This window comes from Salvelinus fontinalis, chromosome 36 (genome assembly GCF_029448725.1).
Source record: "Salvelinus fontinalis isolate EN_2023a chromosome 36, ASM2944872v1, whole genome shotgun sequence".
Taxonomy (NCBI): Eukaryota; Metazoa; Chordata; class Actinopteri; order Salmoniformes; family Salmonidae; genus Salvelinus; species Salvelinus fontinalis.
The window spans coordinates 31,614,770-31,635,299 of NC_074700.1; the positions used below are offsets into that span (position 1 = coordinate 31,614,770).

General features: G+C 42.9%; 1 protein-coding gene and 1 pseudogene across 3 annotated transcripts; one reads left to right on the plus strand and one right to left on the minus strand.

Annotated features, from left to right (window-relative positions):
- Window positions 1–1,912: 1,912 nt before the first annotated feature.
- LOC129835601 (butyrophilin subfamily 1 member A1-like) lies at window positions 1,913–11,285 on the minus strand. Of its 3 annotated transcripts, none has more exons than XM_055901299.1 (5): window positions 11,021–11,285; window positions 7,606–7,995; window positions 6,489–6,773; window positions 6,228–6,367; window positions 1,913–3,919 (listed from the first exon to the last, which is right to left on the minus strand). In XM_055901299.1, exons 1-5 carry the CDS (start codon window positions 11,100–11,102, stop codon window positions 3,875–3,877), a joined length of 942 nt encoding a protein of 313 aa, XP_055757274.1. In that variant the 5' UTR covers window positions 11,103–11,285; the 3' UTR covers window positions 1,913–3,874. The 3 variants fall into 3 exon arrangements, with proteins under 3 accessions (XP_055757274.1, XP_055757275.1, XP_055757273.1); XM_055901300.1 differs by lacking the exon at window positions 11,021–11,285 and adding an exon at window positions 9,626–9,913 and having other exon boundaries at window positions 7,669–7,995; XM_055901298.1 differs by lacking the exon at window positions 11,021–11,285 and adding an exon at window positions 9,626–9,913.
- LOC129835664 (endonuclease domain-containing 1 protein-like) lies at window positions 11,145–16,466 on the plus strand (annotated as a pseudogene).
- The last annotated feature ends 4,064 nt before the right edge of the window (window positions 16,467–20,530 follow it).

Here is a 20,530-nt window from a genome sequence, read left to right on the forward strand (position 1 = left end):
ATAGCCCATCTATAGTGTAACATAGTGGACCATATAGCCTATCTATGGTGTATTACTGTAACACAGTGGACCATATAGCCCATCTATAGTTATTGTTAATAGAACCTCTGATAGTAGACTATAGACGGGCTTTATGATTCACTATCAGATGTTCTATGAACAATAACCATTATAATCTGTAACCGATGCAGCATAGAGGCTAGAAAAGGTCCAGAAGTCTGGGGTTGGTCCATCTGCATTTACCCCATTGGACACTTCCTGATTGGTATCATTAATACATTAAAAATAATAACTACTTATTATTCACTCTATAATTGTTTTTTCATTTATATGATAAAATATGGTCATTTTCCGTTCTCTCTGTTGTGTAGTGATGGTCATTCAGTCTTCTGTGAGTCGGATCATTTGTCTCCGTTCACCTAAAAGAGACGTTCATTCGGCTCCCAAACAGCTGTTCGTTCAGTATGGATTAGAAACGGAAAAACCATGACAAAATAGTCCATACAAACTCTACAATGGCTACCTACCATTATGTCAGATAGTGAAATGTCAGTTCAAATACAGTTTTACCTGACCTTATTATTAGATGGCCTGCAACAAAAAACATGGACTGAACAAATGAGAGTGGACCAGAATGATGCTCCGTCCTCTCTATATAGTTCCTGCACTGAGGAACATGGACTGAACAAATGAGAGTGGATCAGAATGATGCTCCCTCCTCTCTATATAGTTCCTGCACTGAGGAACATGGACTGAACAAATGAGAGTGGACCAGAATGATGCTCCGTCCTCTCTAAATAGTTCCTGCACTGAGGAACATGGACTGAACAAATGAGAGTGGACCAGAATGATGCTCCGTCCTCTCTATATAGTTCCTGCACTGAGGAACATGGACTGAACAAATGAGAGTGGACCAGAATGATGCTCCGTCCTCTCTATATAGTTCCTGCACTGAGGAACATGGACTGAACAAATGAGAGTGGACCAGAATGATGCTCCGTCCTCTCTATATAGTTCCTGCACTGAGGAACATGGACTGAACAAATGAGAGTGGACCAGAATGATGCTCCGTCCTCTCTATATAGTTCCTGCACTGAGGAACATGGACTGAACAAATGAGAGTGGACCAGAATGATGCTCCCTCCTCTCTATATAGTTCCTGCACTGAGGAACATGGACTGAACAAATGAGAGTGGACCAGAATGATGCTCCCTCCTCTCTATATAGTTCCTGCACTGAGGAACATGGACTGAACAAATGAGAGTGGACCAGAATGATGCTCCCTCCTCTCTATATAGTTCCTGCACTGAGGAACATGGACTGAACAAATGAGAGTGGACCAGAATGATGCTCCCTCCTCTCTATATAGTTCCTGCACTGAGGAACATGGACTGAACAAATGAGAGTGGACCAGAATGATGCTCCCTCCTCTCTATATAGTTCCTGCACTGAGGAACATGGACTGAACAAATGAGAGTGGACCAGAATGATGCTCCCTCCTCTCTATATAGTTCCTGCACTGAGGAACATGGACTGAACAAATGAGAGTGGACCAGAATGATGCTCCGTCCTCTCTATATAGTTCCTGCACTGAGGAACATGGACTGAACAAATGAGAGTGGACCAGAATGATGCTCCCTCCTCTCTATATAGTTCCTGCACTGAGGAACATGGACTGAACAAATGAGAGTGGACCAGAATGATGCTCCCTCCTCTCTATATAGTTCCTGCACTGAGGAACATGGACTGAACAAATGAGAGTGGACCAGAATGATGCTCCCTCCTCTCTATATAGTTCCTGCACTGAGGAATTACATCTACAGAGAATGTTTTGATCATTTATCTGCAGATAATCCATGTCTGGAGCTCAACAAGCAACAGTTAGTTTACAAATCATGGAGACAAAATCACATGTCTTTAGAAATTTGTATATTTTGACAGGAAGTTAATGCTGAGACAGGTCTCCTTTCCAGGAGGTGAGCCCTGTATATCACCACAATATAATACAAACTACACATTAAAATATATGAAAAGTAAAACACGATCATAAAAACAGACATTATTCAGTAATAAGGTCCCCTAACAACCATCAAATGCCTTAGACACCAATTCCTCCATTTCTTAAGTGCATTGTATATTCTTCCAAACACAAGGTGCAAGGAATCCAAAGGCTGATTTAGCAAAAATGAGTTCTGACTTTACTCAGCATAGAGTCTGTCAGAAGATACACATCCCACTATTACAACAGTGGGACTGTTCTGGAATTACGGTTGCTGAGTTCACATTCATTAATATCCCACAAGGCTTAGCGTCTCTGACTCAGCAACTCAAAGAAGTAAACTTGCATTTCCCTTGACCAGCAAGTCAACATATTTAGTATGATGTCTCAAAAGACCTCACATACATTACAAATCAAAATTGTATTTGTCATACACGTGGATAGCAGATATTATTGCGAGTGTAGCGAAATGCTTGTGCTTCTAGATCCGTAAAAACTGCTATCCTTCAATTGCATTATGAATTGTTGTGCATTGACTGCCCGTCAGAATACGTTTCTCTCCCTATCGCAACGGGAATTTATCTCAGGAGGAACATTCCTCTAACACACGGCAACAAGCCGACTAGGTAAATACATAAACTGTTGTTCTATAGGGTGTTCTGATGCTGTTGTCGTAGTAACATTACATGGTAAAAATAGCAGCAGAGGAAAGTTCCATCCTGAATGATAAAGTCTCTGAATGACTTGGCCAGCAGCTACACAGCTGTCAGAGTTGAGGCTGCTGTGGGCTGCTGTGTACAGTACACTATTTAATTGCCTTCTTCTGAACATGATCAACAATCATGCATGTCAGTACAGTGCATACAGCGTAACCTTATATTTTAAAAAATTAAATAGTTTTTTTTTCAATCTACACACAATTCCCCATAATGACAAAGCAAAAACAGGTTTAGAGATTTTTGCAAAAAAAATAAAAAAATAAAATAAAATACACATTTACATAAGTATTCAGACCCTTTACTCAGTACTTTGTTGAAGCACCTTTGGCAGCGATTACAGCCTTGAGTCTTCTTGGGTATGACGCTACAAGCTTGGTACACCTGTATTTGGGGAGTTTCTCCCGTTCTTCTCTAGTCTACCTTGAAGGTCAGTGAGGTGGACTGACCTTCAATATTACTTCAATATTGAAGTTACAGCATAGAGCACCTGGTAATTTTGGCAGTGAAGTTACAATGCCCCTCTTTGGCACAGTTAAAGGTCATTTTGACCCCAGAGACAAATCTTAGTACCCGAGAAGAGCCTGATAAGAGTCCCTACAGCAACTCCCTACGCTGACCTGTGTCGCGACCCCGGCAACACAGAAGTCTCTCACCAACTCAGCCAGGCATTGATTGCTTCTGTATGCAATAGCTGGTCCTTTCACTATATGATGAAATAAATCAAATAAATCAGCACAGACTACGTAAACTACACCAAAGATGTCTGATAGAAAAAACTAATGCTGATGACATAGTGCTGTATATGGAGCGGCAGGTAGACTAGTGGTTAAGAGCGTTGGGCCAGTAACCAATGTCGCTTGTTGAAATCCCTGAACCAACAAGATGTAAAATCTGCCGATGTACCCTTGAGCAAGGCACTTCACCCTAATTGTTCCTGTAAGTTGCTCTGGATAAGAGCGTCTGCTAAATGACTCAAATGTAAATATAGCCATGCATATTCCTATATAGTCATAGTTAAGGTCCTTGTAAGTCCAGGATAGTGGGTTTGATTCCTGGGACCATCCAAACATGTCTGTTAAATGGCACATAACACTATTATTATAGATCATTTCACATTTAAACCAATGACAGACTGGATTCAATGGCCTCATCTTCCTCATTCTTCATCGTCTCCTTGTTCTTCTTCATTCCTTCTTCGTTCCTGTTTAAACGGGATGAGAGACAGGATTAGAACAGAACTGTCTAATAGCACCTCACATGAACACAGTCAACTAAGAAACATTAAAAACTAAACACTAACTAGTTTCATCTAGGAGTATAATATGGTTGACATCACTGGACTGGTGGAAGCTACTATGTAGTCAAGTCCTCTGTGTCACCTATTGACCGCGTAGACCAGCGGTCCCCTATTGACCGCGTAGACCGGCGGTCCCCTATTGACCGCGTAGACCGGCGGTCCCCTATTGACCGCGTAGACCGGCGGTCCCCTATTGACCGCGTAGACCGGCGGTCCCCTATTGACCGCGTAGACCGGCGGTCCCCTATTGACCGCGTAGACCGGCGGTCCCCTATTGACCGCGTAGACCGGCGGTCCCCTATTGACCGCGTAGACCGGCGGTCCCCTATTGACCGCGTAGACCGGCGGTCCCCTATTGACCGCGTAGACCGGCGGTCCCCTATTGACCGCGTAGACCGGCGGTCCCCTATTGACCGCGTAGACCGGCGGTCCCCTATTGACCGCGTAGACCAGCGGTCCCCTATTGACCGCGTAGACCAGCGGTCCCCTATTGAACGTGTAGACCAGCGGTCCCCTATTGACCGTGTAGACCAGCGGTCCCCTATTGACCGTGTAGACCAGCGGTCCCCTATTGACCGTGTAGACCAGTGGTCACCAACCTTCTGTCAACATCACTACCACTCAGATTATCTTTTAAACAGGACTTCAAAAACAGAAGCCTACTCAACATTACCCTATTAAAAACAGTTCTGAAGCGATGAGGTTTGTGCAGTAGGATATAGGCCCAATACAGTATCACTGCATATTAGATAAGCTTGAATTTCCCTGCCAATGTTGTTCCTCTCAGCTCTCGGCCTGCTGGAGGTCATTTTGCAGGGCTCTGGCAGTGCTCCTCCTGCTCAAAGGTGGAGGTAGCGGTCCTGCTGCTGGGTTGTTGCCCTCCTACGGCCTCCTCCACGTCTCCTGATGTACTGGCCTGTCTCCTGGTAGCGCCTCCATGCTCTGGACACTACACTGACAGACACAGCAAACCTTCTTGCCACAGCTCGCACTGATGTGCCATCCTGGATGAGCTGCACTACCTGAGCCACTTGTGTGGGTTGTAGACTCCGTCTCATGCTACTGTTAAGTTCATGTTTTAAGTATCCCTATACTTCTGTTATTACGGGGCTATCACCAGGTCAAGAGTGCGCCTGCGCAGGAAAGGAGTTCGTTGTTGGACCTAGCCTTGAGTGTAATGGCTACCTTGTAGTGTGTTCATATAGTAGAGTAAACTTTGTTAAACTGGAACCTTGTCGTTGTGTCATTTCGAATTAACAGCTACCACTAGAGTGAAAGCACCGCCAGCATTCAAAAGTGTCCAAAACATCAGCCAGGAAGCATAGGAACTGAGAAGTGGTCTGTGGTCACCACCTGCAGAATCACTCCTTTATTGGGGGTGTCTTGCTAATTGCCTATAATTTCCACCTTTTGTCTATTCCATTTGCACAACAGCATGTGAAATGTATTGTCAATCAGTGTTGCTTCCTAAGTGGACAGTTTGATTTCACAGAAGTGTGATTGACTTGGAGTTACATTGTGTTGTTTAAGTGTTCCCTTTATTTTTTTGAGCAGTGTATTATAGCACCACCACATAACACTACCACACCAGGAAGTAACTCCACCAGATAACACTACCACACCAGGAAGTAACTCCATCACATAACACTACCACACCAGGAAGTAACTCCATCACATAACACTACCACACCAGGAAGTAACTTCACCAGATAACACTACCACACCAGGAAGTAACTCCACCAGATAACACTACCACACCAGGAAGTAACTCCACCAGATAACACTACCACACCAGGAAGTAACTCCACCACACCAGGAAGTAACTCCACCACATAACACTACCACACCAGGAAGTAACTCCACCACATAACACTACCACACCAGGAAGTAACTCCACCACATAACACTACCACACCAGGAAGTAACTCCACCACATAACACTACCATACCAGGAAGTAACTCCACCACATAACACTACCACACCAGGAAGTAACTCTACCAGATAACACTACCACACCAGGAAGTAACTCCACAACATAACACTACCACACCAGGAAGTAACTCCACCAGATAACACTACCAGCACAGGAAGTAACTCCACCACACCAGGAAGTAACTCCACCAGATAACACTACCAGCACAGGAAGTAACTCCACCACACCAGGAAGTAACTCCACCAGATAACACTACCACACCAGGAAGTGTGACTTACCTTTCTGAAGGTCAATATCTCTTTTTTTATCAACAGGTAGAGACCTCCAGCTCCGACTCCAACTCCAGCTACAGCTTCAACCAGAACTGCAACCAGAACTGTCAGCCAGCAGGAATGACACGTCTTAGGAAACATTTGATCTGAAACACAGGATGTAGAATTATTACAATACCTAATGCTTATTACACATGAAATGACTTTTAAAACAGGACATTTTTTCCAGATCGTGCCTCCATTCAAATATCCAAAACAGACCCTCACCTGGAACGTGAACCTGTCTCTCCTTCATGTGTCTGATCTCCAACTGTTGAACCCGACAGGTGAAGGTGTTGTTGTCAGAGTTGGGGACGTTAACATGGCTTGTCACAGTGTAGCAGCCTTCACGGTCTCTGGATGTCTCTGTAGGTCCAGCAGCAGGGAGGACACGTCCATGAGCGTCCCACCACTCCATGACAGGCTCTGGGTAGCAGTCTTCAGCCTCACACCGCAGGACCACCTCATCGCCTTTGATTCCCTCAATGATGATAACTGGTCTAGATGCAGCACCTATACAGATATACCACGGCTTTCAGCCAATCAGCATTCAGAGCTGAAACCACCTAGTTTATAATGTTTATGATATCAGACTGTATACCACGGCTTTCAGCCAATCAGCATTCAGGGCTGAAACCACCTAGTTTATAATGTTTGGTATATCAGACTGTATACCACGGCTTTCAGCCAATCAGCATTCAGGGCTGAACCACCTAGTTTATAATGTTTGGTATATCAGACTGTATACCACGGCTTTCAGCCAATCAGCATTCAGGGCTGAAACCACCTAGTTTATAATGTTTGGTATATCAGACTGTATACCACGGCTTTCAGCCAATCAGCATTCAGGGCTCAAACCACCTAGTTTATAATGTTTGGTATATCAGACTGTATACCATGGCTTTCAGCCAATCAGCATTCAGGGCTGAAACCACCTAGTTTATAATGTGTGGTATATCAGACTGTATACCACAGGTATGACAAAACAATACTTTTTACTGTTCTGTTACCTTGGTAACCAGTTTACAATAGCAATAAGGTAACTCAGGGTTAGTGGTATATGGCCAATATACCACGGCTAATGGCTGTATCCAGGTTGCGTCGTGCATAAGAACAGCCCATAGCCGTGATATATTGGCCATATACCACACCCCCTCGGGCCTTATTGCTTAAATATAACACAAGGGTTTGTTGATATTCTTGGACCTTTAAATTAAAAGAGGAACTAACAATAGATCACAGCATTGTACAGGGACTTAGCTGGGGTCAAGGTCAGTATGTAGTCTAACCAATGTACAGTATGTAACTAATACTCATCATGCTATGGACTTGACATTGAACTCACCCTTGATTTCATGAGATCTGTCTCCTAAGGGGGTTTGGGTGGTCAGCAGGTGTGTTGACTCACCAACAATGAGTTGAATGATGCTTTTCTGGTGGTCCAGCAGTGGAATGTAACAGGTGTAGTTTCCAGCATCAGAGAGTTTCACTCTGGTCAACTTTAAACTAGCGTTGCCGTTCTCTAGTTCTTCTTTAAACAGTGACGTCCTTCCCCTGAAGACTGGATTCTGGAGCACCAGATCCTCCTTCTCATCTCTGTAAAGATGGACCTCTTTTGGTTTTAGGTCCGGTCTCTGCCACTCTACTGTCTGATGCACAGCACTGATAGTGCTTCTCAGGGTGCAAGGCAGGATGACGTCATCACCAACTAAGGCCACAATGGGTTGAACTGTACCTGAAAGAAACAGATTACAGATTCATATACTTTGAGACAAAACAAGATATATGCCTACTGTATGTTGAGCAGGTTGACAGGGACTTCCACAACAGGTAATTTAAAACATGAAATGATCTATGAACATTGACTAACATCAGCAGTCCTACAAATGTGAACTTTACTCTCATACACAATTCAATAAAGCGTCTCACTAAATAGTAGTGATCAGTTAGAATAATCGGTTTATTGATTAGTTGATTGGAGGTGTTTGAATCAATCACAGATATGAAAAAGGCTGCATTTCCACAGACAGCTGATCTCTCTTTAGTGAGAGCTTTCACATGATGCTAGGCTACCTCAGGAGACACTTTTAAAAGGTCCAATGCAGACGTTTTTATCTCAATATCAAATCATTTCTGGGTAACTATTAAGTACGTTATTGTGAATGTTTTCACTTAAAATGGTCCAAAAGAAACACAAATAGAATCTTAGCAAAGAGACTTTTCTCAAGCAATAATTTATCTTGGACTGTCTGGGAGTGGTCTGAGTGGGGAGGGGAAACTGAAAACGAGCTGTTATTGGCAGAGAGGTTTGGAACCCTTTCTTATTGGTCTATTAACTAATTTACCTCATGGTGATGTCACCATGGAAAGACAAATCCCACCAAAACAGGCTGAAATTTCACGTGGTCTTTTCAAACCGCTCCAACACTAAAAGGGCATAATTGTCATTATCACTTATTGTCACGTCCTGACCATAGTTCTTATGTGTTTTGCTTGTTTAGTGTTGGTCAGGACGTGAGCTGGGTGGGCATTCTATGTTGTGTGTCTAGTTTGTCTGTTTCTGTGTTCGGCCTAATATGGTTCTCAATCAGAGGCAGCTGTCAATCGTTGTCCCTGATTGAGAATCATATATAGGTGGCTTGTTTTGTGTTGGGATTTTGTGGGTGATTGTTTCCTGTCTCTGTGTTTTGTCTGCACCAGAAAGGACTGTATCGGCCACGTTTGTTATTTTGTAGTTTTGTAAGTGTTCACGTTTTCGTCTGTCATTAAATATGTTGAGCACTGGCTACGCTGCATGTTGGTCCGATCCCTGCTACACTCTCTCTTCTCGTGAAGAGAGGGAAGGCTGCTGTTACAATAATCATCATTTCCACAGCATTATTCCAACCTCATAGTGTGGAAATATATATAAAACACAGGAATATCACATTTCTTATAGTTCTCCTGAACAGTTACCTGCAGACATTTCTTTAAAGCGACAATCAGCTTTTGAACAATAACAAAGACTACCCTTTTTTTCTTTCTCTCTTTTAAATTATTGTAACGACTCTGGGTTTATAGGCGCGGAAATCGACGCTGCCGCACGAGCATGCTTTTGCGGCACAATCGCTATCGCGCCGGACCTCGGGCTAGGGGTTCGAGACCTGCTCCCTGCTGTTTCATTACATTATAAATTATACCCACCCAGATTGTGTACACGACAATAAGCATCTTAAGGCTCAGTGTATCGTTAGAATCACAGGATCCTATCTGATGGTTTTGGGAAACCGGGACCCAACCCGGTTCCATTCTACAGATCCTGTGTATTAGAAAGTAACGTTACAACTGCAAAACCCACATTATCACTAGCTAGTAAACGTACTTACCGCCTGTGTCTCTTGATGTTGATGATATACTAATGATGTACATTAAAAGTGTCCACAACCCGCAGGCCGAATAAGTCTCCATATTGTCCCGTTAAAGACAGAAGTCATGTAGAACTACAGGATCATCTATCTGCGACGCGATACAGTGACTTGAAACCGATGAGCTGCTGCAAACACACTGTCTTATAGTATCCTTTTTTTGTTCTATAGCAAGCCCCAATCTGTCCTCCTACAACCTGAGCTGCTACAAACAACACTGTTCCCCATCCATCCCAAGTGTCTCCTCCCTTATTGATGCAGTGCAAGCGTAATTTCCGCCTGTGTCTCCCAGTATAAACGTAATTTCCGCCTGTGTGTCTCCCTCTCTCCCTTATTGATGCAGTAACCGCCCCTTTTATCCACTTTTTTATTTTCTTTACCTCTTTGCTGAAGAAATTCACAGCTCCTCAATTTTTATTTAGAAACATCAGTTTAATTGAATATTTAAGATCCTCAAAACGTGATATTTCAACTGAACATGTTGGTTGTACCTCCAGCCAATCACAATCTCTCTATTGAGACATATTGCAGACTCGTTGAAAAGTGTGGTGTTCATCTCCTTAAGAACAAACAGGAGTACATCTCTTTCCATCATTTACCTCAGGATGAAAAACAAGCTTTGCATGTGGAAAAATCACAGATAAATCTCAGCAGCTTCCGTTTTTTCTTCATACTCAAAAATACTCTTCAGTGCCACAGGACAGGTCTCCCCAAGGGACCTGAAGTATGATGTAAGATCTGGACAGCTTTGCAGGAGACGATCGCCAGCTGGATGAACAGAGAGCCATCGTGTGCAAACATGTCGCAGAATTTCACGCCACTCAATGTCAACAAAGACAATACAATGCACGCAGTTCCTCTCTTCAGGAAGCAGATACTGAGAAGTGGCTGTCGATCTGTAAAACAATTGTCTCCATATCCACTGACAGCTGATCGCAGGCGTGTTTGCAGGCATTATGAGCTATGTGAGCTGGGTAATTAGCTTTCAGAATGCGATTGTTGTCACTGCTCAATAACTGGTAAACGGAGAGGTGTTTTCCAAAGTTTACATTATCTGCTGCATAGGCTGTCTAATATCCAGTTCATGTTTTTCCAGACAGAGCTTGATGTATGCCATTTGCAGTTTACCATAGCACCCTTCGCTTTATCACAGGTGACAGTTTTAATACTCATCACTGCATCCTGTATTTAAAGGTTAAAGGTTGGCTGGTCCTCATTAAAGTCCCCTGGATCACTTCACTGTTTGGGCCCCGAATGAACGTCTCTTTTAGGTGAACGGAGACAAATGATCCGGAATAAGATAGTAACGTTACAACTGCAAAACCCACATTATCACTAGCTAGGAAACGTACTTACCGCCTGTGTCACTTGATGTTGATGATATACTAATGATGTACATTAAAAGTGTCCACAACCCGCAGTCCGAATACGTCTCCATATTGTCCCGTTAAAGACAGAAGTTATGTAGAACTACAGGAACATGTCAATCTGCACGACAGGATACAGTGACCTGAAACCGCTGATCTGTCTGCTGCAAACACACTCTCCAAGTATCCCCCTCTTTGCTGAAGAAATTGCGTCAAACTCGCCACCGGAACCACTCGATGTGTTTGATCACCGCCCAGCGGTCAGTACTGACTGGGAAGCGGTGTTTCACTGCGTGTTAGTAGTGTTCACGAAGGGAGCCAATAACTGTACTGCTCTCTCAACACACACACCACCAGCCTGTCAAATCAAATTTTATTGGTCACATACACATCGTTAGCCTGTCAAGGTGGGTATAATTGGTGGAACGTTCCTATAGGAATCTGTTCCAAAAACGCTGTAAATAACAAGGTTGTATAGCGGCGCAATAAGATACCGGGCAGGAAGTTGCCTCTATTAGGCTATCTCTATGGTTAACATGTAACTTAACTAATGACTACTAGCTCCAATATTTTATTTGCTCGGTGACTTGTACACAATTGTTACCGATGACACGGTATATATCAGCCTACTCGTACTACAGAAACATACATTGTATTTAGCCAAGTTCTCTCTTTGTGAATTATTTCCCAAATATAGCAGGTAACTTGTGTCGATGTTGTTGAGTTTATTTTGCCTAGTTAAATAAATATTAAATAAATGAGAAATGTTAAAATATATGTTTTGGCCTATTTCAGGTAACCTCAAGATGCTCGACTCACTACAGCTGATTTTGAAGAATTTTCCAGTCGTTTGTGCTTTAAATTGCTTTAAATTCCGACTTTACATTCCGACTTTACATTCTGACTTTACATTCCGACTTTGAATGTCTGTTTATTGGACATATATATTAGTGTCTAATAAAAAAGAGAAACGTATGTAAAGCATCCCATCTGTTTTAAGGTTATAGTGTGTGTGGTGTAGTTCTTTATGTCCACTAGGTGTCAGCACAGTTTCAATAATGTCACACCAGGTTCACAACATGTTTTCATGTGTAACAAATCAAATTGTGTTTGTCAGATGCGCCGAATACTACATGTGTAGACCTTACAGTGAAATGCTGAATACTACATGTGTAGACCTTACAGTGAAATGCTGAATACTACAGGTCTAGTAGACCTTACAGTGAAATGCTGAATACTACAGGTCTAGTAGACCTTACAGTGAAATGCTGAATACTACAGGTCAAGTAGACCTTACAGTGAAATGCTGAATACTACACGTCTAGTAGACCTTACAGTGAAATGCTGAATACTACAGGTTTAGTAGACCTTACAGTGAAATGCTGAATACTACAGGTCTAGTAGACCTTACAGTGAAATGCTGAATACTACAGGTCTAGTAGACCTTACAGTGAAATGCTGAATACTACACGTCTAGTAGACCTTACAGTGAAATGCTGAATACTACAGGTTTAGTAGACCTTACACTGAAATGCTGAATACTACAGGTCTAGTAGACCTTACAGTGAAATACTGACTTACAAGACCTGAACCAACAATTGATTTTTAAGAAAAATACGTGCTAAAAATCCTGCCTCGGATCAGCAGTCTCTCCAGTCTACCAACTGATCTCTGAAATAACTATTTAAATAAGTCTGTCCTGACGCAGCTCAACAGTCTGCAGTCTACCAACTGGTCTCTGTAATAACTATTTAAAGCAGTCTGTCCTGACTCAGATCAACAGTCTCTCCAGTCTACCAACTGGTCTCTGTAATAACTATTTAAAGCAGTCTGTCCTGACTCAGCTCAGCAGTCTACAGTCTACCAACTGGTCTCTGTAGCTTCATCTTTGTCTCTGGTGTACAGTCTTCAGGTGATGATGGGGGTATTGAATCATCTCTCTACTCTCCTCCTTCTCTCTCTCCTTCCTCCTGCTCTCTCTCGTGTAGTGGAGAAGTTCAGTTATGTTATAGACTATGATAAGTTCTTCCTGAAGGGGACAACTCCTAATCTCCCAGGTATTTTGGTTGGTGGGACAGTCCAGGACCAGAACCGCTACAAGCTGATTTGCCAGAAGTTCAACAACACCTACAGGTTTGCAACTCTGTACGACACGACCAACAGGATCCCTGTGTTCTCAGCCTACACCTTCACTGGTCCTCCTACGGGCCCCAGACCAAATCAACCCTGGATGATCGAGCCCCAGGTAGGACTAATGTTTTGTCATATAACATAACATGATTTGTTTACTGCTGTATATCACAGACAGTTATGAGCTGACAAGGTACAACTCTGTCGTTCTGCCCCTGAACAAGGCAGTTAACCCACTGTTCCCCTGAACAAGGCAGTTAACCCACTGTTCCCCTGAACGAGGCAGTTAACCCACTGTTCCCCTGAACGAGGCAGTTAACCCACTGTTCCCCTGAACGAGGCAGTTAACCCACTGTTCCCCTGAACGAGGCAGTTAACCCACTGTTCCCCTGAACGAGGCAGTTAACCCACTGTTCCCCTGAACGAGGCAGTTAACCCACTGTTCCCCTGAACGAGGCAGTTAACCCACTGTTCCCCTGAACGAGGCAGTTAACCCACTGTTCCCCTGAACGAGGCAGTTAACCCACTGTTCCCCTGAACGAGGCAGTTAACCCACTGTTCCCCTGAACGAGGCAGTTAACCCACTGTTCCCCTGAACGAGGCAGTTAACCCACTGTTCCCCTGAACGAGGCAGTTAACCCACTGTTCCCCTGAACAAGGCAGTTAACCCACTGTTCCCCTGAACAAGGCAGTTAACCCACTGTTCCCCTGAACAAGGCAGTTAACCCACTGTTCCCCTGAACAAGGCAGTTAACCCACTGTTCCCCTGAACAAGGCAGTTAACCCACTGTTCCCCTGAACAAGGCAGTTAACCCACTGTTCCCCTGAACAAGGCAGTTAACCCACTGTTCCCCTGAACAAGGCAGTTAACCCACTGTTCCCCTGAACAAGGCAGTTAACCCACTGTTCCCCTGAACAAGGCAGTTAACCCACTGTTCCCCTGAACAAGGCAGTTAACCCACTGTTCCCCGGCCCTCATTGAAAATAAGAATTCGTTCTCAAACTGACTTGCCTGGTTAAATAAAGGGTTAAATAAATGTTAACAGAATATAGAACTACCATTATGGAGGATATAGAGACTTGATTGTCTTGATTGTGGATTGTGACCCCCCTAGAAAACAGGGTTTATTTGACAGGTGTAACGGCAGTCTACGTCGTCCTCCTCCTCAGACGAGGAGAGGCGAGAAGGATCAGAGGACCAATGTGCAGCGTGGTAATTAGACATAATGAATTTAATCAAACAAAACAAGACACTATACAAACTGACAAAACACACTAACCGTCACAGTCCCGTGTAGCACCAACACTGACACAGGAACAATCACCCACAAACAAACAGTGAGAACAGCCTACCTTAATATGCTTCTCAATCAGAGGAAACGTCAAACACCTGCCTCTAATTGAGAACCATATCAGGCAACACATTTAACCCAACATAGAAACAGACAAACTAGACACACAACATAGAATTCCCACCCAGCTCACGTCCTGACCAACACTAAACAAGCAAAACACATACGAACTCTGGTCAGGACGTTACAACAGGAAATAGAGGTATAGTACAGAATTTTTTAAAATGAATGTATGACTGTTGTTTCCTGCAGCTCAACAGGGAAAACAGCCCTGAAATGGAGAATGACAGTAAAGAGATTGAATACCAACACCAGGGAAAACAGCCCTGAAATGGAGAATGACAGTAAAGAGATTGAATACCAACACCAGGGAAAACAGCCCTGAAATGGAGAATGACAGTAAAGAGATTGAATACCAACACCAGGGAAAACAGCCCTGAAATGGAGAATGACAGTAAAGAGATTGAATACCAACACCAGGGAAAACAGCCCTGAAATGGAGAATGACAGTAAAGAGATTGAATACCAACACCAGGGAAAACAGCAGCCCTGAAATGGTGAATGACAGTAAAGAGATTGAATACCAACACCAGGGAAAACAGCCCTGAAATGGAGAATGACAGTAAAGAGATTGAATACCAACACCAGGGAAAACAACAGCCCTGAAATGGAGAATGACAGTAAAGAGATTGAATACCAACACCAGGGAAAACAACAGCCCTGAAATGGAGAATGACAGTAAAGAGATTGAATACCAACACCAGGGAAAACAGCCCTGAAATGGAGAATGACAGTAAAGAGATTGAATACCAACACCAGGGAAAACAGCCCTGAAATGGAGAATGACAGTAAAGAGATTGAATACCAACACCAGGGAAAACAGCCCTGAAATGGAGAATGACAGTAAAGAGATTGAATACCAACACCAGGGAAAACAGCCCTGAAATGGTGAATGACAGTAAAGAGATTGAATACCAACACCAGGGAAAACAGCCCTGAAATGGTGAATGACAGTAAAGAGATTGAATACCAACACCAGGCTGGAGACAACGACTATAATAAATCAATACCAAATAAAGGGGTGAACAGAGGTCACCTCTTCCCAAATTCACATGCTCATGACCTTGATACTCAGAAGTTCACCTTTACCCTGACCAACATCGTTCCTCAGGTGGTGTCCTTCAACGATGGCAGCTGGAATGATATGGAGGAAAATGTCAGAGAAATGATATGGAGTGCAAAGTCAAAATGACTCTTAATCTCTCTGAAGCTTAACTGTAAGGATGCTAACGACCAGATAAAAGCACTGTAAGGATGCTAACGACCAGATAAAAGCACTGTAAGGATGCTAACGACCAGATAAAAGCACTGTAAGGATGCTAACGACCAGATAAAAGCACTGTAAGGATGCTAACGACCAGATAAAAGCACTGTAAGGATGCTAACAACCAGATAAAAGCACTGTAAGGATGCTAACGACCAGATAAAAGAACTGTAAGGATGCTAACGACCAGATAAAAGCACTGTAAGGATGCTAACGACCAGATAAAAGCACTGTAAGGATGCTAACGACCAGATGAAAGCACTGTAAGGATGCTAACGACCAGATAAAAGCACTGTAAGGATGCTAACGACCAGATGAAAGCACTGTAAGGATGCTAACGACCAGATGAAAGCACTGTAAGGATGCTAACGACCATATAAAAGCACTGTAATAATAACAACAACAAGACAGAAGCCTATGTGGTGACTGGAGCAGTGCCCAGTAAGAGCAACACACTGATCAACAGAGTGAACATCCCGTATCTCCTGTGGACAGCCTTCTGCTGTTACAACAGTGAGAAGAAATAGTGGATGGCTGAAGCACACTGGAGGAGGAACCGAGAGGAACTGAACAAACAAGTATTGAACCCCCAATCAGGGCTGTATGACATGTTGGAACTATTCAGTTGATGTCCAGCTGTTTCCAGATCAGTGTCCAAAAGGTGATATTACGAGAGCGCTTCTCGTAAAGGATCGGGATGTACGTGATCATTGTGTCTATGATGATGACTGTGTCTCTGTTGGGGTCAAAGGTTATTACCTACCTGTTGTATTTGTTTCTGTGCTGGTGATGATGATGTAGTGACATAACCACCAGGAACCTGTGACATCATCAGGTCAAGCAGGTAATAATGGACCTGGTTTAGTCTGACCTGAGTTTCACGCTGTGATCAACATTCACTATTAATGACAATACTTTCTGAACTATTAGCACAGTAGACTACTGACCTGACCTGCTTTAGTAAACTACTGACCTGACCTGCTTTAGAAGACTACTGACCTGACCTGCTTTAGTAGACTACTGACCTGCTGTAGTATACTACTGACCTGACCTGCTTTAGAAGACTACTGACCTGCTCTAGTAGACTACTGACCTGACCTGCTTTAGTAGACTACTGACCTGACCTGCTTTAGAAGACTACTGACCTGACCTGCTTTAGAAGACTACTGACCTGACCTGCTTTAGTAGACTACTGACCTGACCTGCTTTAGAACACTACTGACCTGACCTGCTGTAGTAGACTACTGACCTGACCTGCTTTAGTAGACTACTGACCTGCTTTAGTAAACTACTGACCTGACCTGCTTTAGTAGACTACTGACCTGACCTGCTTTAGTAGACTACTGGCCTGACCTGCTTTAATAGACTACTGACCTGAGCTGCTTTAGTAGACTACTGACCTGACCTGCTTTAGTAGACTACTGACCTGACCTGCTTTAGTAGACTACTGACCTGACCTGCTTTAGTAGACTACTGACCTGACCTGCTTTAGTAGACTACTGACCTGACCTTCTTTAGTGGACTACTGACCTGCTTTAGTGGACTACTGACCTGCTTTAGTGGACTACTGACCTGCTTTAGTAGACTACTGACCTGCTGTAGTAGACTACTGACCTGCTTTAGTAGACTACTGACCTGCTGTAGTAGACTACTGACCTGACCTGCTTTAGTAGACTACTGACCTGACCTGCTTTAGTAGACTTCTGACCTGACCTGCTTTAGTAGACTACTGACCTGACCTGCTTTAGTAGACTACTGACCTGACCTGCTTTAGAAGACTACTGACCTGCTTTAGTAGACTACTGACCTGACCTGCTTTAGTAGACTACTGACCTGACCTGCTTTAGTAGACTACTGACCTGACCTGCTTTAGTAGACTACTGACCTGACCTGCTTTAGTAGACTACTGACCTGCTGTAGTAGACTACTGACCTGCTGTAGTAGACTACTGACCTGACCTGCTTTAGTAGACTACTGACCTGGCCTGCTTTAGTAGACTACTGACCTGACCTGCTTTAATAGACTACTGTACTGACCTGCTTTAGTAGACTACTGACCTGCTTTAGTAGACTACTGACCTGACCTGCTGTAGTAGACTACTGACCTGGCCTGCTTTAGTAGACTACAGACCTGCTTTAGTAGACTACTGACCTGGCCTGCTGTAGTAGACTCCTGTACTGACCTGCTTTAGTAGACTACTGACCTGACCTGCTTTAGTAGACTACTGACCTGCTGTAGTAGACTACTGTACTGACCTGCTTTAGTAGACTACTGACCTGGCCTGCTGTAGTAGACTCCTGTACTGACCTGCTTTAGTAGACTACTGACCTGACCTGCTTTAGTAGACTACTGACCTGCTGTAGTAGACTACTGTACTGACCTGCTTTAGTAGACTACTGACCTGCTTTAGTAGACTACTGACCTGCTTCAGTAGATTCACTCTGTATGTTATTTGTAATGCTATATACAGGATCAACTATTTCTCTTCTTAAAGGGTCAATCTGTGATTGTTGTATCCATTTGGACTTTTAAATGAATGATATGTACCCATTGATTCTTAAAGATATAACCCAGTAGCTGATTTGGTTTTGAGTGTTGAGATTAGATTTGACCTGATCTGAAATTCAAGTTGTGATCGACATCATACGTGATAATTCAATAACATATATCATGTTAATCTCAGGATCAACTTCCTACAAAATGTATTTTGAAACAAATATCTGAAATATTTACTGCTTAGCCGAGACTCACTTTGCATATGATTACAATGTTATTTTAGAATGTATATTTCATCCTTCTTATTAAAAATAAGTAAATAACATTTGAATGTGTTGTGAAAGAGAATAGACCTTCTGTCAGCAGCAGGTAGTGGACATTAACCTGCTACCCTGGTAGTGAGGATCAGCTCTGTCAGCAGCAGGTAGTGGACATTAACCTGCTACCCTGGTAGTGAGGATCAGTTCTGTCAGCAGCAGGTAGTGGACATTAACCTGCTACCCTGGTAGTGAGGATCAGCTCTGTCAGCAGCAGGTAGTGGACATTAACCTGCTACCCTGGTAGTGAGGATCAGCTCTGTCAGCAGCAGGTAGTGGACATTAACCTGCTACCCTGGTAGTGAGGATCAGCTCTGTCTTTATGTGAGGTTGAACAGGGATTGAAAATGTGATCATCGTTAGACAATATGAGTCTTGTTCAGTACACAAAGCAGGTCCCTAATCAATCGAAAGTAATGATCAGATTTCAGGAATGTTAGAATTTTGGCTTCCCATCCCTCTTTATATTTCACTCAATCTTTTCTCTTTCTCGGTTTCACTCAGTCAAATTGGGCTGTTTTAACACAGGCACCCCAATTCAGATATCTGTTGACCAATCACATCAGTTCGTTTCACATCTGCTCTTTTTAAGAGGTCATCTGATTGTTCAAAATAATTAGTGTAAAAATATCAGAATTGGTGTGTCTGTGTAAAGGCAGCTCTAGTATCCTACACACAGCTCACCAGGGGTACGTTCAGTTTGCTGGAACGTTTGCTACGTTGTGGAATGAGTTGCTGAACAAGTTTTCTCAATGTTTTTGTACTTTCTTGAACAGACTTTGAGATAAATGTGCTCCGTTCGGTGTGTCTGCCTGGTGTGGCTTGAAGCATTGAATGACGTATTTAAAAGGCAACTGTGCATTTTGACCTCACGACCCAACCGCTCCCCGATCTTCAGTTTCTTGGTAATTTCTCGCATTGAATCACTTTCATTTCTCAGAACAAGAATTGACTGACGAGTTTCAGAAGAAAGTTCTTTGTTTCTGGCCATTTTGAGCCTGTAATCAAACCCACAAATGCTGATGCTCCAGATACTCAACTAGTCTAAAGAAGGCCAGTTTTATTGCTTCTTTAATCAGATCAACAGTTTTCAGCTGTGCTAACATCATTACAAAAGGGTTTTCTAATGATCAATTAGCCTTTTAAAATGATCAGCATGGATTAGCTAACACAACGTGCCATTGGAACAGAGGAGTGATGTTTGCTGATAATGGGCCTCTGTACGCCTATGCAGATATTCCATTAAAAATCAGCTGTTTCCAGCTATAATAGTCATTTACAACATTAACAATGTCTACACTGTATTTCTGATAAATTTGTGGTTATTTTAATGGACAAAAAAATGTGCTTTTCTTTAAAAAACAAGGATATTTCTAAGTGACCCCAGACGTTTGAATGGTAGTGTACATGGAGACTAGTAGAAGTAACAAAGACAGTGATGAAGACAAGTGGAAAGATTCATGGTCCTCATGGTCTATCAGTTAAGGTCAAATGTAATGAGTGTCGACAGTAGATGAATGGAAATATGTTATTAGTTGCTTTCAGCTAGCAGTCTAATAATGAAATATGTTATTAGTTGCTTTCAGCTAGCAGTCTAATAAGGAAATATGTTATTAGTTGCTTTCAGCTAGCAGTCTAATAAGGAAATATGTTATTAGTTGCTTTGAGCTAGCAGTCTAATAAGGAAATATGTTATTAGTTGCTTTCTGCTTTCAGCTAGCAGTCTAATAAGGAAATATGGGAGTCATTTGAAGAAGCTAATGTTTAAATACAAGGTTACATGATGATCAGAGGGATTGAGCCTTGGGACTGATATGAAATGAGATGCTGCCATCTGGTGTTTGGGTTAAAGATAAGCTTGCTGTGGACCCATTGATAAG

Excerpts from the sequence above, each read along its gene's own strand:
- LOC129835601 (XM_055901299.1), bottom strand. The coding sequence starts at position 11,102 with ATGGAGACGTATTCGGACTGCGGGTTGTGGACACTTTTAATGTACATC. Across the intron at positions 6,368-6,488 it reads GAGACAGGTTCACGTTCCAG|ATCAAATGTTTCCTAAGACG; the intron begins GTGAGGGTCTGT and ends CCTGTGTTTCAG. Across the intron at positions 3,920-6,227 it reads AGATATTGACCTTCAGAAAG|GAACGAAGAAGGAATGAAGA; the intron begins GTAAGTCACACT and ends CCGTTTAAACAG.